General features: G+C 44.3%; 1 protein-coding gene across 3 annotated transcripts in view; it reads right to left on the bottom strand.

Moving 5' to 3' along the window:
• Nucleotides 1-5,951: 5,951 nt before the first annotated feature.
• ELOVL5 (ELOVL fatty acid elongase 5) overlaps nt 5,952-25,385 on the bottom strand; it is a 76,034-nt gene continuing 56,600 nt past the window's right edge. For 2 of the 3 annotated variants that reach the window (XM_047103331.1, XM_047103329.1), the window contains exons 4-8: nt 15,515-15,592; nt 14,604-14,775; nt 12,465-12,589; nt 8,948-9,082; nt 5,952-7,828 (exon numbers count right to left, since the gene is read on the bottom strand). In XM_047103331.1, coding sequence (XP_046959287.1) covers nt 7,685-7,828; nt 8,948-9,082; nt 12,465-12,589; nt 14,604-14,775; nt 15,515-15,592 — 654 coding nt within the window. In that variant the 3' untranslated portion in view covers nt 5,952-7,684. The remainder of the gene's footprint in view (nt 7,829-8,947; nt 9,083-12,464; nt 12,590-14,603; nt 14,776-15,514; nt 15,593-25,385) is intronic. The other variant, XM_047103330.1, reaches the window with a different exon arrangement.

Raw genomic sequence — 25,385 nt, 5'->3', positions numbered from 1 at the left:
GCCGCTCACAGCTAGACTCGGGGCGGAAAGCACCTCTGGCCTCACTCCGTTGGCACTTGGTACTAAGCACGCGTCCTGGTTCATTCAGGCTGCCGTTAACGGAACACACAGGCCGAGTGGCTTATAAACAGTGCACATTTATTGCTCACCGTTCTGGAGGCTGGGAGTCCAAGATCAAGGTGCTGGCAGATACGGTGTCTGGTGAGGGTCTACTTTCTCATAGGTGGTCATTTTCTCGCCGTTACCTACATGGCAGAACAGAGGAGCTAGCTCTCTGGGGAGTCTTGTACCAGGCAGTAACCCCGAGCTCAGGGGCTGTGCCTCATGACATAATCACCCCCCGAATGCCCTACTTCCAGGTACCGTCAACACTGAGCATTAGGCTTCAACGTATGAATTTGGTGGGGGCGGAGGTGGGGGAGACACACATTCAGACCATGGCGCTGTCCCCACCTGACTCCCATCTGGGACGCCTGACCCAATCAGAATGCCTTCAGGGATCTGGAAGGCTTGTGAGCACACCATTTCTATTTAGCTCAGATCATAAAAACTGCCGTCTCCAGAAAGGTGCTCCTTCTCTGGTTTTATCGCACTGACAGCTCACTTTTAATCCTTTTATCCAAACTTTGTACTTTTCTTCTAATCTTTTCCTGCCTCTGCTTCTACAGAAACCTCATTGCAAATCCTACCACAGGGCCAGGGACACAGTCCATGCTCACTTGGACCTTGGGCCAGAGAAATTGCTGAATTCCTTGACTTCATTTCATAAAGAGCCACATTTAAATCAAGAGTTATTTTCAGCAAAACACGCTGTAAAAAATATAAAGCTCTTAAATTCTCCAAACACTGGGGACTAATCTAAAAGAGCCCAAATAAGGGGCACCTGGGTGGCTCAGTTGCTTGAGCGTCTGACTCTTGATTTCAGCTCAGGTCATGTTCTCGTGGTTTGTAGGATCGAGCCCTGCATCTGTGCTGACAGCATGGAGCTTGCTTGGGATTCTCTCTCTCTCTGCCCCTCTTCTGCTCATGCACTCTCTCCCAAAAATAAACAAACAAACAAACAAAAATAAAATAAAAGAGCCCAAACAAAATGTTGCTATATTAAATCCAGGCTGCTTTTCTTAAGAAGTGTTGAGATACATAGGGAAGGCCTTACAGTCTATGGTCCCACAGAGCCAAATAGTATTCCTTGTATCATGCTCTGTGTGTTCAAAGTCTCACCTTGGAGATGAACAGCAAGTATGTTCTGCCTCACGTGTCAATGTCCTGACAAGGCAAGGAGCCATAAGCAAATTCGGGCTGTCGGGAGTCCTACTTTGCAATCACACAATGTTTAAGAGGGAAGGGACCAGAATGCTCCTACAACCCCCTTGTTTATTCATGAAAGACCCAGCAAATCATGATGTATCCTACCAGAATTTCATGCCAGTTGGTGCTATTAATTGATAAGTTTTGAGTGACCACTTAAGATTAGACTATTATCCTACTTAATATCATTTTGTGAGGCAACTAAATTTAAGATGTTCAATTCATCCATTTTCCTAAGAAACTTGAGTTCCCTTACCAAGAGCTTTTTTTTTTTTTTTAATGCTTATTTACTTTTGAGAGAGAGAGAGAGACCCCCGTCCATGTGGGGCTCGAACTCACAAACCATGAAATCATGACCTGAGCCACCTAGATGCCCCACCAAGAGCTATTAATAACTGAGCTTCAACCAAGGATAGCTTAGTGCAAATAATTTGTATTGAACAGATTTAAAATTGGATACAGAATTGATCAGCATGCTTCCTTGTTTACTTACCTATGTGATCTTTTCATCCTTGATAGTAAGTGACTTTTACTGCAAGGCTCCGTGCTAAACACTTAATATTTCATCTCTGCAATAAAATTTTTTTTAATGTTTATTTATTTATTTTTGAGGCAGAGAGAATGAGTGAGGAAAGGGCAGAGAGAGGGAGACAGAGAATCCCAAGCAGGCTCCACACCGTCAGTGCACAGCCAGATTCAGGGCTCAAATTCACAAGTCATGAGATCACGACATGAGCCGAAATCAAGAGTCAGATGCTTAACTGACTGAGCCACCCAGGCACCCCTCATCTCTGTATTTAAGTTCAGCTATCTATGCTAGGTATCTATATCTCTCTTTACAGTTGGGGAAACTGAGGTTCAGAAGAGCGAGGTAATGCTTGCAATCGCACAGTAAATGGCAAAGCCTTTATTCTAACATGTACACTGTGTCACTTCCAAAGATACATAGACCCCTTCTAGAACAGGTAAGAGTGCCTTTTGTACCCTAAGACTTATATCCCATTGCACTCAGTTCTAAAATAAGGGTGGAATTTAGGGTCTAGGTTGGGGCCACTATAATTCTCTCTTCTGAAGCCCTTAGGAAAGCTTAATATTTGAATTCTGACTGCTCTCTTGTTAAGGGCATGGCATGACTTTGGGCCTTGGTCTTACTCAGTAAAATGAGCTCTGGATGAGTCCATCAGCAGGCAGGAGGGGTTTTGACAACCCCTGGTCACACAGTTTTACAAAGAAATGACAACCGATAAGGGAGTACAGGAGGGTGTGAGATTGTTGGAACCTGGTACTGACGGTTTGCTACAAACAGGTACCTGTTTTACTGGACATTGCTGAAAAGGGCTAGATCGGTTAAGGGCATGATCAAATTCATCAGTCAAGGGAAACCCACATCTATGCTTATCATTTGAACACAGAATGCCAGTAGTAATACGTGTTGACATAGTTGCTTACGAATTTGTTTACAAGCCATCAAGGAATTCCACCCGTGATCCTTCCTCCAGGTGCCCCAAGTTTTTCAGACTTCAAGTGCTAGGTCTTTGGCTGGAAAGAACTGTCACCAGGGTTGAGGCCCCCTTTGCATTTGCTCAACGGACATACTCTCATCAGTTAATAACAGGAGAGTCCCAAGTCTTATAACCACCGCCAGGCCCTGCCTCAGCACTGCTAGTAACAGGGAGCAGGGGGAGGGCGTCTGGGCAGGAGGCATAGCTAGGGATAATCTTTTCGAGGCATAATTACTACCTCCCCTGGGAACTCTGAGCACATGTCATCAGTGGGAACACCCAAATTCCAACCTCTTCCCACTTCACCTTATTTAAAAAATAAGCAGTTTCTCTTACACAATCAATAGTTGGGTGCCATGTGTCACCTCACTGGCTCAGCCTTCTGCTCATTCGCTCCTGCAGTCTCTCTCAGGCAACCTCAGCCACCACCTACCTAAATCCACATGGTCTGCACAGGCTCAGATTAAGCCCCCACCTTCACAGAGCTCTTCTCAACCACCTTGTTAGAAAAGTTCTCTCTCCCCGGGCTTTTACACTGGTCGGTTTACATCCATCTCGTGACACTCACCACAAACCACCCTGTGAAATCATCTGTGTGCATGTTTGATCCCGATCCAACAAAGGCTTCTTTAGGAACTGAAGTATTATGTCACAGATCCCCATTTGCTCAGGACACCTCCCTCAGCCCTCTGTACCAAGCACTCTCCCAGTGAGTCCGGATGATCTGGGAAAGGGGACATTCAGTGACAACCGTGTGATGGGTTCTCTGCCACCACTATATCGTCAGGTACTGGGTTCCAGTTGGCTTACTCCTACAACTTCCACCGCAGAGCCTGAGCCATCTGCACAACCTTAGACCACAAGCTGAGTCCAGACATTATATGAAAACAATGGCAAAAATCAGTCCTGGGAACTTTCTCCCTTTGGGTGAGTGCCATGAATATGCTGGCACTCAACATATTTATGGCACATATTCCTCAGAAAAGGAAGCTCAAAAAAATGTTAAAAATGACAAAATGAGTTTTTTCTTTTTATTTTGAGAGAGAGAAGGCATGAATAGGGGGCAGGCAGAGAGAGAGACAGAGAGAGAGAGAGAGAGAGAGAGAATATCCCAAGCAGGCTCCGCGCCCAGTGCAAAGCCTGACATGGGGCTCGATCTCACAACTGTGGTATCATGAGCTGAGCCAAAATCAAGAGTTGGACGCTTAACCGATGGAGCCACCCAGGCACCCCAATAGGTGGTAGTTTTAAGAGATGAGTGGAGTGAACAGAACAGGATCTTGAAGGTAACAGCTAACAACTTAGTTTACTCTGTGCTTGATGTGGTTCCAAGGGCTCTGTGTTGTATTTGCCTAAAGGCCATACAGGCAGAACAACAACCAGGCAATTAGGCCTCCACATTGTGCTTCTCACATGAGGCTGCACTGCCCCTCCACATACATGGGAAGGCTGCTAAGAAGAAGGGAAATGTGAATCCTCCCTCCCCCCCACCCCCTCCCGCCCTCCCAATTCCCTATAGAGAAAAGGATGGGAACAGGTGCGGCCTCGCTCTGCTCTCTTACCCACTTACGTCTCGGAGGGGAGGAGGGCGACTCTGGCTGCCGAGATTGGGAGATACACTGAACATACTTTCTCAGCACGGCAACGTCACAAGGACAGAATCTGACGCTGCAAGGGGAGCTTGGAGTTAAGGTGGGTCAATTACTGGTCAATGCAAAATATTTTAATGACCTCATCACCAGACCAACAAATACCACAAACCACTGGTATGCTAGAGCCAGCCCTGCTAAGTTTACGTCAGTAGGGTTATCGGCCAGGGTAATAAGTAAGCCCTATTGTAATCTTAGCTTCACCCAGCCAGTCTTTCCAGTGAGATGAACTATTTTGATCTTCGTTCATCTGATTTCTAGGTCTTGTGTTTTTTTCAAAGTGTTCTGGATTTAGAGGGGAAGGGCAAGGATCGAACTAATCACCACCACCAAACCCCCATAGCCCTCTGTATTTTTCAGACGATATCCCAAATACTGAATGCAGTCTCACATGACGTTTTTAAGGTGATATTGACAAGCTGGAAGGCATTCAAAAGCTAAGATTCCAGGGGCGCCTGGGTGGCTCAGTCGGTTAAGCGTCCGACTTCAGCTCAGGTCACGATCTCACGGTCCGTGAGTTCGAGCCCTGCATCGGGCTCTGGGCTGATGGCTCAGAGCCTGGAGCCTGCTTCGGATTCTGTGTCTCCCTCTTTCTCTGCCCCTCCCCCATTCATGCTCTGTCTCTCTCTGTCTCAAAAATAAATAAACGTTAAAAAAAAAAAATTAAAAAAAAAAAAGCTAAGATTCCAGCCTACACTGGGGACCATGTGGTACGAAGGAGATGGAAGGAACATGTCAGTGCTCTGTGTACATGGTTGGATCTGTAGGTCAGACTGGGGGACACGAAATGATCTTTGGCAAAGAAAGCGATAGGGTTTTGGGACTAAGGTGGGCTCTCATTACTCTAGAGAAGGGGTCAGCAAATTACGGCTGCAGGTCTTGTGTTTTGCAAGTAAAGCTTTATTGGAACACAGCCACGTCCATCTATACACGTATTGTCTATGGCTGCTTTTGCTCTACACAACGGCATAGAAAGTCGTGGCAGAGACTGTATGGACTGCAAAACCTAAAATTTATATTCTCTGGCTCTTTACAGAAAAAATGTGCAGACCTCTGGTCTAGACCTAGGAAAGTAACTAATCGCCTGAAGGTGTGGGGAGGGAGAGAGGATGGGAGGGAGAGAGGATGGGAGGAAGGGGGAAGAGGAGAATTTTGGTAGGGGAAGAGGTGAAAGTGGGGAGAAGGGTGGAATGGAGGATGGGAGGAAAGGGGGAAGGGGGGCATGGAGGGGAGGGGGTAGGGGGAAAGGGTGTGCTTAGAAAGCTGGGACCTTTGGTTGGGACATCAGAAAAAGGCCGAGAGGAAACCATTAGGGGGGACTGACCACCATGCCTCACTACATGGGGATCTGTCCTCATGTGAGCTGAGCAACAGGATAACCTTTCCCACTGAATTATTTACATCTACCTGGGTAAGTTCCTACAAGGTGAAGAAAGTGGATTTTCCTCCAATGTGTCCGAATTGGTAGCATACAAACAATGCAAAACGCGAGCACAGGTAATCAAAAATGTTTTAATGATTAATGTTCAGACATTATTTAACAGTGTGGATATACCCAGGTGAGCTAAAGCACACTTTGACAGCACACTATTGAATGTTATAGTTTCTGTATTGAAATATGTAAAGACATTCGCAAACTAGTACCTAGGAAGACACACATTTACAAATATACACATTCTAGATTTGATAAGGTAAATGTAAACAGATGCTGTGACTCCTTCCAAACAGAAAACCCACAAGACTAAGAAGAGAACCAATCGGCTCCCTATAATATGAATGTGCAAAATTAAAGCATGATAAACTGATATTTACATAAATATCAAACCAACAATTAGTTTATACATTGTCGATGACCTTCTCAGATGCGTCACGAGTGGTTCAATGACTGTTTTTTCCCCGAATGGAGAAGATATTCAGAGACTAAATTTCAACACTTTAAAATGACACACACAATAGTCCTTATTTGTTTGACCACTGCCTCAAGTGTGATAGACATGATTTTATGATAAGCAGTCTTATTTTTAAATAAGCAGTTCTACACAAATCTTTAGATTCTAAGCAGAAAAAAAAAATGACAGATACCATTAGATTTACATTAAACAAATTATCTCTATCCAATTTCCCAGTTCTCTTAGGCTATAGCTATCTGTTTAATTTTACCTTAAAATTTTTTAAGGTCCCTTTTCCCCCCGTTTATTCATTTTAATAAGCTAGGCACATTTTAAGAGAAGTTTGTGTCAAAACAGACAGCAGCACAGGAATCAATCCAAATTTGGACCCTGGCCAACTAGTTCCCCATTGTTCATCTATGGGATTCCGTCAAATGGTAAATATTCAATCATCTCTTTTGAAAAGTGTACATCCTCCCTCTGACGAGTGGAAAGCAAAATGGGCGTTGTTTCCCGTATAAAAACACTTAGCACTTCAGATATTTTAAATGTCCCACTCGCCCTACATACTTCCTAAAATCTTGAAGACAAAGAATATATACTTAGGTTTCATCAAAACTGCTTTAGAGCCCCCCCTCCCTTTTTACATTATTAATAGTGGCACTCAAAATAAAAAAATAAGATCTGTTAAAAAGTTAAACTGACTGTTCCACTAGAATTGAGCCTGCCTGATTTAAAGCCAAGATTATAAAACTGAAGGTGCCATTTCTGATTTCACATATACAAGTCACTTGACATTATGTGTCACACGCTAGTTCAATAAATCATGGTCTTTGATTTTTCTAAACAGAGCTATTAAAAATGAATAAAAACTTGAGACATATCCTAATTTAAATTAATAAGCTTTGGGCCCTGCTTTTTAAATTTTAAGGCATGTGTGTTTTTCTACTGTAACAACATTGTACAAATTTACAGTCACATGCATGATCTACAGTAAAAAAAAAAGTTTGGATTACAGTGTTTTTAAATTGTGAATCACAATTCAGCACCTATCATGTTATAACTAATAAGGCAACAGCAGTGTCGTATACTACAATAATACGCCCTCCACAGTCTAGCGCAGGGTCGGTGAGAGCCCAGAAATGTTAAAAATCTTATGCCTACGTGTATAATCTGTATAGGTATTCTAGGGGTTTTGAACTGATGAAAGAGGTCCTACATGAGTCACACTATTGTAGGCCGGACTAGTTACAGCAGCTGTTAACGAGCATCGGGCACAACTCATACTGTGCTTACAATCAGACGATGGGTTTTGGAGGTCTTCAACTCTTCCGCCTCAATCCTTGCGCTGCTTCCTTGGCTTCACATGGTTTTCCAGGGAAGAAAAGCTGTTGGTGTGTCCGTTCACAGCAGCCACGGACCCATTCTGGTGGTCTTTCAGGTGCTCTTTCCTCCGCGAGGCCCCCTTCTTGTTGTAAGTCTGAAATGAAGAAGGGCAGACAGGCCGTGTGAATGGGTGCTCTGCTGGTGGATGGGGGTGCCCTGCTTCCCTAACTCCAACCTAGTTTCCTGCTAGCATCCAATACCACGAGGTCTGCAGTCAGGCGACCCTGGGTACATTTTTTGCCACCGGTTTTAATCACTTTTTCTTTTTTGAGGCGTAGCATGAGGTAAGCTCAGGGAGGTATAGGCTGCGATATAAGTGCTATTCTAAAAATTAAGTAGAAAATTCAATTTGCGCTTTATTTGGCTTCACCCTGTGTGTATCCGGATGGCAGGTTATCGAGGTTACAAGGCCACACCAGCTTCTCCCTCTCTGTAGCAGCAGCTCTCCCGTCACTCACATCTCTTATCTTCAAGGTCTGCTCACGAGCTCACTCAAACACACCATGTGCAGGGGTGTGTGAAGAAAGGTGCCTGTGGGCACAGGGAAGGGGCTGAGCCCCCAGGTGGCTGGTCGACGGACTGGGCTTTACTGCCTCCACATCCATGGCCTCTGCCCTTGCTCCCGACCTCTGGTGCCTGCCCAGAACCAGGCACTGCACGGGAGCAGGAACACACGTCATCCAGGGGTGGCAGGGAGCCACCAAGTGATCCACGGGAGACAATCTACCCTAAATGGACCCTTCTGTGAGTAAAACTTACCTCACATCATGCACTTGGGAATGAACTGAGCCCCCAAACCCAAGCAGTGGACGTGTGAGAAAACTGGGACAAAGAGGCAGATTTCTATCTACAGCTGAGAGCTGTGAGGGAAATTTCTCTGGACATTTAATTTCATCACAAAGTTCTGAGCAGTAGGGCTGTGAGACTGACTGAAATCACCCATCACGTGTCTGCAGGGGGCCCTGAGTTTCCAACACGGAGCTTATTCAACAGCTCTGCTTTCCCACGTGAATCCCGAGCCCTCTTTCCAAAGATGGAGCCCTCTGGAGGTTTGGGACAGATTTCAGCATCTCCTATGTTGGCAGGAGCCCCCCTCCTGTAGGCAGGGGCTGCCCTGTCACTGTGACAGCAAGGGTCCCACGTGTTGTGATGGCCCCCTGAAATGAACAGATGAGGGGCTTTTTAGCAAAGGCCACAGAAGAGTGAGATTTACCTGAATGTAGAAGTTTGTGAAGAAAGCAATCAGAGAGATCATGTATCCGATCTGGAAGTACAGCCACCCAAGGGGGAACGAACATGGCCAGATGACCCCGCAGCTGGTCTGGATGATTGTCAGCACAAACTGAAGCTGGTGGGAGAGAGGGGATACAGCTGATCAGCCATGGCCCATGGACACGGTGCCACCCCAGACTGGCTCTCCATCCGGCACTCCTCAGTCTGTGAATGAATACTTACAGGCCTTTCTGGTGCAGAAGTCAGTCACTTCATAAACACTATGCATACATTTATACATAAATTTATCCTACACTATATATTTGCCTTTGTCTTAAAAAAATATATTTATTTATTTATTTATTGGGGGGGTGGGGCAGACAGAGAGGAAGAGAGAGAATCCCAAGCAGGCTTCAGGCTGTCAGTGCAGAGCCCGATGTAGGGCTCGAACCCATGAACTGTGAGACCATTACCTGAGCCAATACCAAGAGTCAGAAGCTTAAGTCACTGAGCCACCCAGGGACCCTGTGCCTTTGTCTTATATATATTCTTCTCCCCTTCCAGGCTACTTCAATCACCTTTTCTCTAATTCAGAACATAGGGATGCCTGGGTGGCTTAGTCAGTTAAGCGTTGGACTCTTGATTTCAGCTCAGGTCAAGGTCTCATGGTTCATGGGTTCAAGCCTCATGTCGGACTCTGCACAGACAGCATGGAGCCTGCTTGGGATTCTCTTCTTCAATCTCTGCCCCTCCCCTGCTTGCACTCACATGCACATGTATAAGCATGCTCTCTCTCTAAAGTAAAATTTAAAAAAATGCAAAGAATAGTTAAAAATACCATATTGTACATACGCAAGCTGTTAAAAGAGAGTAGATCTTAGAAGTGCTCACAGCAAGAAAAAAACTGGAGCTATGTATAGTGACTCTAGAGGTTAACTGAACTTAATTGTCCTAATCATCTCACAATACATACATATATCCAATCATTATACCATATACTTCATACAATGCTACAAGCTTATTATATCTCAATGAAGCTGGGTAAAGAAATGAAAACTTAATCCCCCCTCCACATACAAACTTTAGGGACCCTGTATAGAGAGATGCAAGGTATTTAAAAACAATGTTTACTTATTATTTTTGAGAGAGAGCAAGTGGGGGAGGGGCAGAAAGAGAGAGAGAGAGAGAGAGGGAGAGAGAATCCCAAGCAGGCTCCACACTGTCAGCGCAGAGCCCAAAGCAGAGCTCGAACCCACAAACTACGAGATCATGACCTGAACAGAAATCCAGAGCTGGATGATTAATTGACTGAGCCACCCAGGTGCCTCATAGAGATGAAAGATATTTTTTTGTTTGCTTTACCTTTTTAAGGGAGAAAGGAAGGGTGTGGGGGGTGTATGTTTAAAGATAACAGTGTTATCTCTGTGGGATATGCAATCCCACTGGACACTCTTCTGATTCCTTATCCATGTACCATTTGGGTTTGAAGAAGGCTGGTCTGAACTTCTATCGGGATTTAATGCTAAGTCCATAGATAATTTCTGATGAATAAATCTTGAAAAGCATGTGGAATTGCTTGGAGAAACAGGGAAAAGGAGTGAAAATGAGGTGTGGCTCCTGAAGAGTGTTGTCTTCTAGAGGAATAACAACAGGGGGCAGGTTTCTGTCTACCACATATCCCAGCTCCCAGGGTTTTTATGTAGAACTGTTTTTTGTTTTTTTTTCCCTTCTTCTCTTTTTTAAGGTTAAGTATTCCCGGCTAAGAAATAACTAGGAGTGGTGCTTAAATCTAAGCAAACTGAGTGCAATCTTCTACTTCAAAGGGCAGAGCTTAAATGGGGAACCAACTTTCCCAGTCTGTTCTTTTAAATGCTGCTTCTGCGTAGCCAGGGCTGGGTGGTATAAATCAATTTTTGCATCACTTCTCAAGTGTAACAAGAAGGTTAAAGAACAATTATCCCTTCTCACAGGTGACTGAAAAAATTAACAAGGACTGCAGAGCAGCTGGCAAAGAGGTGATAATGAAATGTCAAACACATAAGTAGTTCAGACCATCTTCTCAGATTTTTTTTTGCCAGATTATTTTTAAATATTGGAAAATCATAATTGACTTGGAAAGATTGGAATCAGCTTGGTTTCTTTAGAAAAATGTGTTGATAGGGCAGGGCTAGGGCTAAGGGTTTAATGTCTAAACCCTCAATCAGCTAGCATTGGCCTACTGCCTCAGCGTCCTCATCCACAAGATGGGGATAACAACATGAAATGAGACTATTGGAATAGTCCACGTAAAACTGCTTCCTTACATAGACTCAACAAATGTCAGTGTTTAAGATTAGTAGTAATATTAATAATTAGTTCACGAAAGAATTCACAAGGGGAGAGAAGTATGCATCTGTAATATGCTGACAGCTCGGGGAAGCTTAACAATGGATGGTGAGACAAAACCACCAATGCAACAGTTGCCCTGGTGTGGTGAATCTCAGGAAGGAGGCTGTCATCTGAAGCACAGCAGGTGCCATTCTCACCAACAGGTGCTTTGCTACACGGGGGCTGAGAGGTCACCTGGCACCTGCCTTAACAGACATCCTTACTGCCTAACAGCTACAAGTAGCTGGGACTCCTGCAACCTCGCCCTCCAGCTCCTTCTAAAACTCCTGGAAACACACACACACACACACACACACACACACACACACACACACACTTTGTGCACAAACTAAGGACAAAGGGCCTAACTTGAAGTCAGGAAATTAGATTTTAGTTCTCATTCTACAACCCAATTAGCTGTGTGCCCACAGGCACAATTTCCTCACCAATTAAAATTAAGAAAATTTTCCTCTCTGCAAGTAGTTTAACTGGATCAAATAAGAAAGGGCGCGAGAGGCACATGTTAGATGCTATTACTTTATTTTTATTTTTAAAAATTTTTAATCTTTATTTACTTTTGAGAGAGAGAGAGACAGAGAGAGAGAGAGAGAGAGAGAGAGAGAGAGAGAGAGAGAGTGTGTGTGTGTGTGTGTGTGTGTGTGTGTGCGCGCGCGCACGCAAGCAGGGGAGGAAGAGAGAGAGGGAGAGGGAGACACAAATCGGAAGCAGGCTCCAGGCTCTGAGCTGTCAGCACAGAGGCAGACGCAGGGCTCCAACTCACAAACCGCGAGTTCATGAACTTAGCCGAAATCGGATGCTTAACCGATTGAGCCACCCAGGCGCCCCTATTTTTAATTTTTTTTTTAACGTTTATTTATTTTTGACAGACAGAGCATGAGCAGGGGAGGAGCAGAGAGAGAGGGAGACACAGAAACCGAAGCAGGCTCCAGGCTCTGAGCTGTCAGCACAGAGCCTGATGTGGGGCTGGAACCCACAAACTGCAAGATCATGACCTGAGCCAAAGTTGGACGCTTAACCGAATGAGCCACGCAGGCGCCCCCTAGAGGCTATTAAATAACAATACAGCCAGGAAGAGGTGGGAGGAGCCACCGAGTCCTGGGAGGAGAGTCCTGGGAGGGAGAGTTACGTACCAGCTGGCCCTGAGTGATGTACTTCTTCCACCAGAGGTATGGGCGCATGGAAGGGACAGATGACAGACCGTAGTACGAGTACATGAGGACGTGGATGAAGCTGTTAAGTGTGGCACCAAAATAAGCTGAAAGAACAGAGGGGATTTGGGAAGGAGAATGCATCAGGGTTTTACACATAACAAGTTAAAAAAAAATCCAAAATTCTTTTCAAATCCCAAAAAAAGATGCTTTCGAATAGGGGCTGGCAGATACTACAGCAATAAGCACTTCACGGACCTGTACTCAGAATTCAGTTGGCACTTGGGCATGCAGCTGCAGGGATGCTTTAAGGCCAGGGTCAGCTGGAGCTGCCAGGGAGGCACTGAATACAAGAGTCAGGAGGCCGCCACCCCATTCTGGCACCAAACGGTTTTGTCGCCAGACTCCTATCACCTAGCTGCTTTTCTTTACATGCCCCAGTGCCTCAGACTGCTGTGCTGAAGGCCTGGGGAAGGGAGCCGACGAGCAGTATGTTCACAGCTGGTTGTCTGATACACGTGCTTAGGTTTGAAGAGGCCTTGGAAGGCCTACACACACATATATGTGTGTTTATATATACATATATTTTTTTTTTCAGTAATACAATCCAGAGTCTAGTTCCTTAGAGACAAAAGACTCCTCTTTTATCGCATGATTTTTAAATTCCAGTAGAATCACCAATTCTTTTTTTTAAACTATCCTCCTCCTCCACAGCAGGAAACACAACAGAGCTCTCCAGCTTTCCCATGAGCCGCGGTCCACAAGACTGGGATCAGGGAGTGCATTTCTACTCCTGGCTAGCACAGTAACTGGCTGTGTGACCTTGGGCCAGTCACGTGCAGTTCCTGTGGTTGTTCCTCATAGGCCCAGCGGGGCTTGTTAAAATCCACCATCCTGGGGCGCCTGGGTGGCGCAGTCGGTTAAGCGTCCGACTTCAGCCAGGTCACGATCTCGCAGTCCGTGAGTTCGAGCCCCGCGTCAGGCTCTGGGCTGATGGCTCAGAGCCTGGAGCCTGTTTCCCATTCTGTGTCTCCCTCTCTCTCTGGCCCTCCCCCGTTCATGCTCTGTCTCTCTCTCTGTCCCAAAAATAAATAAACGTTGAAAAAAAAAAAAATTAAAAAAAAAAATCCACCATCCTGCCAGTTCTTTGAAAATGTAACCCACTCTTCAAATGCAATGAGACACTGTTTCTATTAGAAAGTTAAGTCATTAATCCTGAGCCATAAGATGTGATGGTGGGGGAAAGAAAAAAAAAAAAAACATGAGAGGGGGCCCTGGAACCTGAGCTCTACCAAACCTTCTACTATCTCCATTTCTCCCAAACCCAAAGGGAGCTGAGTTTGGCAAGTTCCCTTTCTAGTCTTAAAATTCTATGACTGCGTGAACCTTGGTGGGCCGAATTAATCAAGGTCAGTGCTATCCTAGGAAAAAACACATGAATAGACCCAAAGGTTCTCAAATTCCTTAGTGCCGGATGGCAGAAATTTTGATCAGAACATTTGTTAGAACTCCCAAGCTAAATCTAATGGTGACAATTTAATCTCTGAAAATTATGAGACTTCAGACCATAAGCTTTCTAAAAACAACACCCATCCTTCTTTGAGCATTTACTTCAAATGCTGGTGCTTGCCCCTGAAGATGCTTTGGGAGGGTCATTGTATTAGCATATATGCAAGACTTCTTAGGTGCCCCTCAGCTAAATCTGTGCTTCACCAGTAGTCTTACTCCCTGGTACTCCCTCAAGGGTGTGCTTCTGTCTTCTTGGCCTGCCTGTATCAGTCAAACACCTTCCACACTGTAGAGAAACAAGGACTAGAAATTACCTGGAACAGCTGCCCTCTATGACAGAGGACACTGTCCCTATTTATTAATATGCCCCAGGCTGGAAATCTGGTCTTTTCCTCACTTTGCCAAGTTAGCAGAGGATGGTTTATTAGCTAGAAAAAGGTTCTATCAGCTCAATGAGTGCACAGCCACACTATCATGAAAGCAACTCAGACACAAAGTTTAAATGCTTGACCTAGAAATCTACAGAGGCAGCACCTTCTCTAAAAGCCTTGGTTTTAATTCAGCCCCTCTGCTCGCACCTGTTCCCAGACCCCGCCTCAATGTAAGACTTACAGTGGCCACAGGGGACCCAGTTCATCACAAACCACCAGATGTTCAGCATGGAGGCATGGTGGTAGACATGCAGGACCGTGATCTGGTGGTTATTCTTCCGCAAGATGAAGAAGAAGGTGTCCATGAATTCGATGAGCTTGGAAAAATAGTACCACCAGAGGACACGGATAATCTAAGAGAAAGAGGTCATCAATGTTTCTCTGGAATATCACCCCTGACATGTTTTACTAACATCTCAGAATCCCAGGTTCACTCAAAGCCCCACTGGCTCAAGTCGTTCAGCAGCTAGGAGCTCTGGTCATTTGGAGAGCATCGCTAACTAAAGAATACTGGGGATGGGGGCAGGGGGCGAGGAGCTTTGAAATGACAACAGGGAAAAATTTTAAAAGAACCACTGACATCCTCCAAGATGAACAAAAAAAACGACATGTTGAGATGATGACCCGAGCTGAAGAGTCGGACATTTAACCAACTGAGCCACCAAGTGCCCCATCAAATAGTTTTAAGGAGCGGAAGGACTGCCATGCTGAACATATAGCAGCAGCTTTTATGTAAAACACTCAGAGTGGAAGTCACAATGTACAAATAGACCACTCTCCCAGGGCACTCTGAGGAATGATTATAGCATTTAAGGCATTATTCATAAGATCCTGTTTATATAAATGCTGAGAAATGCATGCGTTTCCCCCCCACCTGGAAACTAAAATTAATAGGACTCAATTTTACTAAATGAAACTGTAGTTTTTATCTTAAATCTTTCATGTTGTTCTAATTTTCATACCATATGTATGTTAAAAAAAATTCTTTTAAAAATGTCAGTAGGAATTACCTTGGGCAGTGAAGTCATGAACTTTTTGTTTTTTGTACAATTTGTTAAAAAGAAAAACTATTAAAAAAAAGAGAGACCATACCTTCATATCTGCTTCTCCTGCGCTGCGTGTGCCCTGACAGAAGAAGTTGTACCTGCCTTCCCATACTCCTGTCACTAACTAAAACAAACAATAAAAAAAAAAAAAAAAAAAAACAGAAAAAGCCAATCACCAACAATATCAGAACATATAAAGCCCTATTCAATTAAACTTCAATTAGTTTCTGAATTTGCGACAACTGACCTTGGGCTGGCTGAGGCAAGTCTGCTCTTTGCTCCTGAGCAAAAATCAGGATGACAGGGAGTGTGGACAAAGGGAAGTTTAGATGACCTAAGTCTCAATTTCACAAGGGGTGAACTGGGAGTCACTCCAGGGTGCTGCCTTACCAAGCTGGCTCTCTCCACAATTTTCAATTCCCCAGGCTGTCACAAGGCCTCGACCAGCTTGGTGGCAGGCTCTCTGGGTCCTGCCCACCAGGCAGCCTCAGCCCTTCCCTAAACCAGGGGCTTCTCAAACTTGACTTTGGGGGATCAGAATCCCTGAAAGGGTGTGTTAAAACAGGATCACTGGGGAATGTTTTTGATCCAGTAGGCCTGGGGTGGGGTCCAAGAATTCCTAGGTTCCCGGGCAATATGGATGGTGCTGGTCTAGAGACCACACTCCCAGAACCGGTGCTGTAAAACCTAGGATCATTCAGTAAGCCTCGCCTTCATTATTTCCTGTTGCTGTATCATCCCCTGGGTCCATGAAGCAGACCTCCACAGTGTCACAGAAAGGACCCCAGAATTGAGCTGCAAGCTCCAGGTATCACCAGTTCAATATGAGGGCCTTAGTTTCCTCATCTGTACACAGTGAGGACACCTGGTCTAGATGAGACTTAAGGATCCACTGTAATGTCCAGAGAAGAGATTTAATTTGAACACCTGTGCATGTCCACAGTATTTTTTTTTTTTTTAAGTTTATTTTTGAGAGAGAGAAAGACAGAGTGTGAGCAGGGGAGGAGCAGAGAGAAGGAGACACAGAATCCCAAGCAGGCTCCAGGTTCTGAGCTGTCATCACAGATCCCAAAGTGGAACTTGAACTCATGAACTGTGAGATCATGACCTGAGCTGAAGTTGGACGCTCAACCAACTGAGCCACCCAGGTGCCCCCACACCATGTTCTAAACAAACACCTACGGGGTGCTACTCCTTGTCCAGGTAAACTGTAGCTCACTGCTTCCTCCCAAAGCCTATGGTGACCTTGAGTTTTCCTGGTGACTTTCTCTCTGGTGGCCAACTGGCACTAGATGGGTACAAATGTGGTGGCCTGCCTCGTGCCTGATCTCATCTGGTATCCAGCATAAAAAACTGGCCTTGGGTCTCAAAGTGTGTTCCCCAGTCCAGCTGCATTCACATCCCATGGGAACTTACAAGACATGGAAATTCTTGAGCCTACCCTGGACCTTCAAAATCAAAACTCTGGGGGCAGATCATCAAGATAGGACTTCAGAGTCATGATCACAGACCTTTGGAGAATCTAATACTGTGGTTTATCAAGTGTGGTCCCTAACCTAGAAGCATCGGTATCTGCCAGAAATTTGTTAGAAAAACAAAACCACAAGCCGCACCCTAGACCTACTGAATCAGAAATTTCTGGGTGCAAAGCCCAGCGGTGTGTTAACAGGCTGTTTTACAGGTGACTTTGATGTAGCTAAAGTTTGAGAACCACCGGCTCAAAGCTGTGGTTCCCATTCTAGTTGCATAACAGGATCACCTGGGGAGTTTCTAAAAACTAATGCCTGGCCTCGCCCCAGATCATTAAACCAGTATCTTGAGGGGCCTTTTACAAAGCTCTCAAGCTCTTTCAACATGCAACTAGGAGTGGAAACCACGGGTTTCACGGTGGGTGAGCCACGAAGGATGACAAGGGCCTGAAGACAAACGGTTAAATTTCCACCCAGTCTGACCTCAGAAATGTCGGTAGTGGGTGTGGCCACTGCACTCTCACTGGACACCCAGCTTAGAAACTGCTTTTTTTCCTATTAACTTCCTTTCTGTGGTTTGCTTTCTGGCTTTGTCATCGTCTATACATAAAAAAGCATCAGGCATTAACATGGTCTTCGTGGCCAAAGGCCAGCACAGGGGTGTGGGGCACACACGAGGGAGGCATCATTATGTGATGAAGAGTCTGCGTTAGGAAGCGAAAGGTTGGAGCGCTGGGCTAGCTAGGCTGCTATCCTATCCACCAAGGCCCAGGACCTGAGACGAGCCCGCTAAGTTCCTCAGGCCCTGGGTACTTTAAAGTAAAAAGATGAGGTTGGACTAAATTATCTCTAAAGGTTCTGTTCTAACTTTCTACAATTTCTATGTTAAGACTTAAAAAAAATAAACCACACACAAACTACACTGCACTATCTTTTAAATAAATTTTTTAATGTTTATTTATTTTTGAGAGAGAGAGACCAAGTGTGACTGGGGGAGGGGCAGAGAGAGAGGGGGACATAGACTCTGAAGCAGGCTCCAGGCTCTGAGCTGTCAGCACAGAGCCCAATGTGGGGCTCGAACTCACAGAATGAGAGATCATGACCTAAGCCGAAGTCGGATGCCTACCGAATGAGCCACCTAGGTGCCCCTACACTGCACTATCTTTGAAAAACCAACATCCACAAGGTAATTTATAAGGTCTATTGTCCTCTTAAGTCACAGCCAGTGAAGCACACCACATGCAGACCTTATTTCAAGTTCCAAGAATCAAGACACAAAGCCTGAACCCCAAGAGGGGTCGGGAGTCAGTGGTGTTGGCATGTGTGCCCTCAGAAGAGCTGCTGCCTTTCCTCTGACCCCCTGAAAGAACCAATGAATTCTCTTCTGTGGCTGGACGATACAGAAAGGAACTAATGGTTCTCGATGAGATTTTCACAGGACTCCTGAAAATGATAAAAAGTAAGGACAATACAGCAAAGTTCTTCATGAAGATAAATTTATGCCATTTAAAAGATACATTTACAACGATAGCCTTACTGAAATTTATAAACAGTGTCTTCATGTATCTAGGACATATTTTTGAAATTTTAGCATCTTATTAATTTAAAATTCTAGGACATACCATCACTGTTTTCCAGCTACTATTTTGGTTTATAGTGTCTTGAGATACCCTGGGTTGGCTTGCTTTTGCCAACTTGAGAACAGAATGGGGCGTGTGTGTGTGTGTGTGTGTGTGTGTGTGTGTGTGCGCGCGCGCGCGCACAAAATTAAAGATGGCTGCATCCATGAATGCCTGTCTTGGTGGTAGAGGGGAAAAGCAAGGGAGCTCTCTCTCTGAGGAAGAAGAGGACTAATCCTTCCCTGTAATCCTGCAGCCACTTTGACTGAGGAAGGGTCTGTTAACTCCAGCAGAAGGGACACATGCCTTTCTTTCAAAATGTCTTTCAGAAGGCAGCCAGGTTGGATTGCCTTGCTCCTTAAACTAATTACCTTAAAATTCCATTTGTCCCTTTTCCTTTAAATGGGGGAAAGTATCCTTATCTAAAATACCCACCATCTCTAGAAGCTCAAGAACTTCAGGTCTTGGGTGGATGAACTTCCCCAGCACTGCAACGTGAAGCAGGTACACCAACCAGAAGCTCTCATCCGTCCAGTGCCATTTCAAACTGCCCCGGGGCCCGCCATTCTGATCACCTAGTAGAGACTCCCTGCCAACCAGGCATCTCTCCCTTGCTCACCACTGCCACTCAGCACTTCCACTGGGGCCCCAGGGTCTCCCAAACCACTGAATTCTGGGTTTAAAACCCTTCAGACTCTCAGTGCCTTCAGAACCCAATCCCAAACCCTAGGCAAAGCATTCACGTTCTTCCACACACTCCCCCAAGCTGACTTCCCCTGCTCCCTGACCTAAAGTCAGACGGGCCCCCTTTCCTTCTCCAAGCATGCCACTCCTCACCCACCTCGATATGGCCAAGGGCACAGAGCACAGGTTTGGGCACTAGCCAGGAGGAGGTTAAATCCTAGCATCCCACATTTTAGCTAGGTGACCTTAGACAAAGTATGTCCATCTCTATACACCTGTTTCTTCATTCCCCAAACAGGACAAAAATAGCAGTCCCACCTCTTCAGGCTGCCCTGAGAAATAAATGAGATGCATGGAGTGTACAAATGCTTATCCTACCCAAGCTGGCACATGGGACAAACACAATGAAGTTAGCAGTGACCATGAACTTATTCTTTTCAACCTGAGTGCTGTCTGCACCCAGGTATCCCCATCTCTAGCTCTAAAACTCCTATCTACCTTCAAAGCTTGGTTAAAATTCTCTTCGTGATCGTTTGCTTGAGCACTCCAGCCTCAAGTCTATCCTTCTTCCTCTAAGCTCACCCTTGTGAGCTTGTGGTATGTGCTCATATGCTCCTCCTTTCAGCCCTTTGTTAAAGGGTCTGTTTTGCTCCCTTTGGTAAGCTCACAGAGGTGGGGACTGTGGCTCCTGCATCCACAGACCCCAGCCCAGGGACTTGTACACTAGAGGTGCTGAATAAATATTTGCTAAACTAATGATAAAGAGGTCAAGCCATGGCTTTTTGCCCCTCAAATTGAGGCCTAATGTGTTATTCATAGCCAAAAAACCCCCACCAAAACAAAAAAAACCCAAACCCCCAAAGATGTCATTTGCAAATGGAGAAATTGAAACAAAGTATTTTAGTGAAACTTGAATTTGACAATATTCGTCTGAATTCTTCTGTTCACAAGATGGAAAAACCAGTCCCCATCAAATGTCATAGTGGGGGGATATGGAAAGTTGAATTCTCAAGTATCCTCTGCTTTCGAAGGGATAGAATAATTTAACACACGAGGACCAAGCACCTGACTTGAAGTTTCTCCATAAGACTCTCAGCAATTCTCCATAAAATGGGCCATTGCCAGAAGGTTCTGTTCCCTCCATCCCCCATCAGAGGGAAACAGCATGGGGTTTTCAAGGCTATTCCCTCCAGCTCCACTAGGAACATATCAGAGGAGACAATGCTCTAGTCAAAGTCACCTTAGCTACCACTTCCCTTCAGGGCTCAGGCCTGGCTTCTTTCCAGAGAGCTGCTTTGGTCAGTTCCCCAGAAATCTGACACACTGCTGCAGACACTGCAAAGCGAGAGGGCCCAGGAGGCTGGACAAAGGTGAGGCACTGAAAGTAAGGGTAGGTCTCTCTGTCTTGGGCTTCTGGGAATCAGCTCAAAAGAGGGCAGGACTATACCTCAATGAAAAAGCGGCCACAACGCACAGCTTGCCACTACCTGCACAGTACAGCTACTCCAAGAGCAACAGTGTGCGTTATTTACCTGGCTTTTCCCAAGTAATCAAAATACAAATAGCACTACTACAAACCATATGTGCTTTCCCCTTCCTTGGAGTAAGGCAAACTTTAATTAAGCCAGGAGCATGGAAAGAGCTATAATTAAAGTTGAGCTAGAAGCTTTTTCTTCTTAGGAGACAAATTCAGTAACCAAAGGTGGTTTCATGCATCTTTTCATTTAAAGAAGAAAAGTTAGGTGAATAGCACAGCTAGGTCTGGATGATTCACTTTGTGGAGTTAATCATTTCTAATATTGAGAGAGGTGACTTTTCTCATCTAACACCACAGTTAGCCACAAATGAGGCATAACCTCTAGCGTGATAACCACTTCCAGAGCACTTTCTGGAATGCCACCAAAGCATCTCAAGAAATAAGGTCATTTAACATTTAAAGAATAAGCAGAAGAATGTCTTCTTGGGTGGCCATGATCAGCCATTCACCCCAATATTCCAAGATGTCAGAGCCACAAGATAACCCTTTTCCAAAAGGGCTGGCTGCTTTTAGTGATAGGGGTTTGGTAAGCTGTGTGGTCATTACCCCCAAGCAGACATCCATCCAATAGAAGACAATGAGACTAGAGACTGTCCTTACTGGAATTCAACTGCATCTATAGGACCCAAAGGGCATTTCTAAGCAACACCAAGTGTGTGGTTGACATGTTCATAGTTTTTATGGTTTCCATGTGAATGTCCAAGTGTGTGTTTTTTAGATTTGTGTATAAGTTCATGTTTTCAATAGGGAAACAAAGATGAGAAGTGATATGGGTGCCCCAAGGTCACACAACTTTTTGGTGATACCACCAGGCACCCAGAATTCTGGCTCTCAGTTCACTTGCAATCTCAAACGGGAGTTCAATCCTTAATAAGAGCACGATGGGGTGCTCTACCCATGAAGAATTCTCTGGAAAAGCAGACTTGTTACCTGCATCTTTACTTCAGCAGTGGTTTGGTTTGAAATTAACCACCAGCTACTCCAAAATTCAAAGTACCTATTTCTTCCAGGGTTTGGCTAGTCACTCTTGGCTGTGCTATTATGAAATAGGGTCAGATCAAAGCATGTGGCCTTGAATTTAAAATCTTTCATGTCCGGACTATAAGGATGCCCACTTAAGATAATTCACACTCATAACTTTCAAAAGTGTTTTGTTTTTTTTCCTTATTACCAGAAACACCCTTGGGTTACTGCTGAATGAAATACTCTTAAGTCATAAGGACAGGCTCTATACACTAGAAAAGTCTTCAGAACAAAGCACAAAGAAACAGCTTGTCCTCATCCAAACCCAAAATAGGTATGTCTGGCATTTTTCCCTGAACCCTACACCCTGCCCTCTTAAGCTGGTAGTCCTTTTCTCTCACTTTTCAGGTCTCCTGAGGAGTGGCTTCTACTAAGCTGCTTTTACATATACAGCCAGAAATGCTCATTTTATATTTCATGGGGATGTTAGTGGCTAGGGAGAGCAAGACCTCAAGCTAACACTCAGCATCCTGAGACAGTGGTGCACAATGGTTTAAGGCACAGGCCGAAATCCCAGGCCTACCTGGGAAGTCTCCGTCCACAGAGAGGGCAGTGGCAGTGTGATGAACAGTCAATGAGCTAGCCCACTACCTGGCGTAAGGCAGGCACCTATATAAATCTTTGCCAAGATTCTAGCCAGATGTTTGCTCCTTCTGCTTCCAGAGCATGAAAGCCCATGAGCAGGCCTGAGGTGGTGTTGCCCCTCCTGTTACAGAAGCCCCAGCCAGGGCATCCTTTGAATAATTTAAAGAGAGATCTCCATCTCTCCATCTACCAACTCTTGCTTTGCAGATTAAGTCTGCTTTGGTTGAGGATTTGTAAAGTAATGTGTTTTCTCATGCCGCCAGGCCGCCAGGCCAAGTTACACCAAAGGCTTGTGGGGTCAGTTTAGAGGTGTCAGGCCTGGCTTTGGACCAACTCCAAAGCTTGCTCTCAACTGGCAGGTAATCCTCCCCTTTCTGCTGGGTGTGGGAAGTGAAGGGAAGGCTGCATCCTTTTCTCCATTTGCCCAATATAAGGCATTCTCTCAGGGCAGTGCCAGATCAACTGAGGGCGCATAACTGCGTGGGGTGTTTCCACTCATTGAGATAAGTTTCCTTCTGAGCAAAGAGCTTCTGTTGCAGGGGAACCGAGAGTGGGAACTATTTTATGGCAATCATTAGGCCTTTCTGAGAAGTATTAATCTCACCAGATGATTGAACTTCTCTATACCTCTGTTAAATGAGAAAAGCAGAATAGTAAATATTGTTTTCAAAGTACTTTAGTAAACAAAATCTTTTTTTTTTTTTTTTTTTTATAAAATTCAATGATCAACTACCAGGTCTTTTCAGTGTTTTTCCAAATCCTATTTCCCCACAATAATATTTCTATTTTAGGAAAGCCTGAAGGGAAAGAAAAACAAGACAGTTTAGAATATAGTGTTTCCAAAGCAACTGCTCTGTGGTTCTATCAGGACCTTCAAAGCCAGAGCCCTGGGAGGAACAGGCTGTCAGGTACTTGCCTAGCTGCTTCAACAGTGTCAACCCCACAATTACAGAGAGGTCAGAAGGCACAAGCAGAACACCCATCTCGCAAACTTCTTTCATCTTTCCAATAAAGAAGCATCAGAAGCATCAGAAGTCTTCAAAAGAAGATGCAAAGGAAAAAAAAGTACGGACGTCTGGTTCTGGCAATGCAGCAAACTGAACAAAAACAGAACCCACTCCCCCACTACAAACTCATATACAGAAAAGCTGCACAGAACCCTCCAAAACAAGTGCATCACCTCTGATGCCTAACTGTAAGGTGAGGCCCCTCCCCAACGCATTATTCAGAAAGGAGGAAGTTCGCCTACATCGAAGTCCTTTTAAAATCTTTGACTTGGGGAAGACATATTACCTGAGATAACCCCACCCGGCACAACTAGTTTGGGATGCTTATCCAGAACACCAAACTCTTTTTGTTTTCAAAGAAGAGATTTCACGAAGATTTAATAATTATTCCCAGAGGTATGACCTCACAGGAATGAATGTGGCTGAAAACAAATGGTTAAGTTTGGAGAGAACTGTCATATCTTGATCACAGAGAAAAAAAGACCCGCGATGCTCCTACGTTATGGAGTGAAACAAAAGACAAGTGGCAAACTTTCAGAAATGAATGATATACAGCCATTTGAACTAAAAACTCAATAGATGGATGAGACAGGAGACACAAATGAAAATGTGGGTGAATCAGAAGAATGCAGAGGACAGAGATAAAGAGGCACAAATATTCAAAAGACAGCATGTGTGGAGTCTGGGACTATCTAGCATGTATCTAACAGCGGAGAGAGGAGGAGAGGCCAGAATCTAGCAAACGATGGCAAAGTACTTTCCTCAACTCATGGAATATGTAAACTTTTGGACTGAAGGCTCACAAATGAGCCTGAATGAGTTACATGAAAGCAGAGGGCTACCCAGGCAACTGTTTTTAGTTTTTCATGCAACTTAACAAGTACCTGGAACAAAAAAGATTACCTACAAATGAACAAAAACAAGACTGCAGCTGACCTCCCTGGAATAAATCTTCAAAGTGCTGAAGAAAAATAATCTAGAATTCTATGCCCCACTAAAATACTGTTCAAGCTTAGAGACAAATAAAATGATGCTCAAACGGAGACTAAGAGTTTAGTCTTCACAGGAAAGAACTACTCCAGAAGAAGAAAACTGAGACTCAAAGGCAAGAATGAATTTCACAGGTCAATAGCACAGAGAAGAGCAACCCCAGAGTGTAAAGATGATGACTGTTCAGGACCTTGGAACACTCAACACGACAACCAAGACATGGAAGATGGCATCAGAGCAGAAACTTCTAAGGTCCTGTGTTACTCAGGAGGATAGAAAGAATAATTCACTTTAGACTTTATGAAATCATAAAGGCATATTCAAAACTTATGGGTAACACTAAAATATACAATTAGAAGGAATGATTTTTAAATCAGTAAATGAAAAAAGAAATGTACACACACAAAAAAGGTCAAAGAAATTATTCCAAAATAATCACTACACTAAATGAAAATAGGTTAAATTTCCCCACTAAAAGACAAGAGACTATCAGATTCAGTCATTAAAGTCCTATGTATATATCTGGTAAAACAAACAAAAACAAGTGACATTTGCACAAGGAGACCAAGAGTACTCAATATAACACTGTCAACTGGAAACCTGTATGTCCATGCAAAGAGAACTGCACAAAATGGTATGATAAATTGTAACACTGAAATAATAAAGAAGTTAAAATTAATTACCTAAATCTGTAAGTTTCAACATGGATTCATCTCAAAATACAATGACTAAAAGGAGGCTATTTGAAAGAGTAGACACAATAAACCATTTACATAAGTTAAAAAAATTCCTCACAATATATTACGTGCTATCAAGTATACATACATATGTATTGAAAAGTATAAAAATACATCCAGAGAAGAAACATAGGAACTTTGGAAGGAAGTTATATTTGGGAAGGGACTGTACTTCAGATGCATTTTTGTAATATTTTCTTTTTTTTTTTTTTATATATATGAAATTTATTGACAAATTGGTTTCCATACAACACCCAGTGCTCATC

Source organism: Lynx rufus, unplaced genomic scaffold (assembly GCF_022079265.1).
Source record: "Lynx rufus isolate CCGP_SWC_20201006 ecotype Redwood Valley unplaced genomic scaffold, mLynRuf1.p SCAF_6, whole genome shotgun sequence".
In the NCBI taxonomy this organism is placed as follows: domain Eukaryota; kingdom Metazoa; phylum Chordata; class Mammalia; order Carnivora; family Felidae; genus Lynx; species Lynx rufus.
This window is presented reverse-complemented; position numbering and strand designations above follow the sequence as displayed.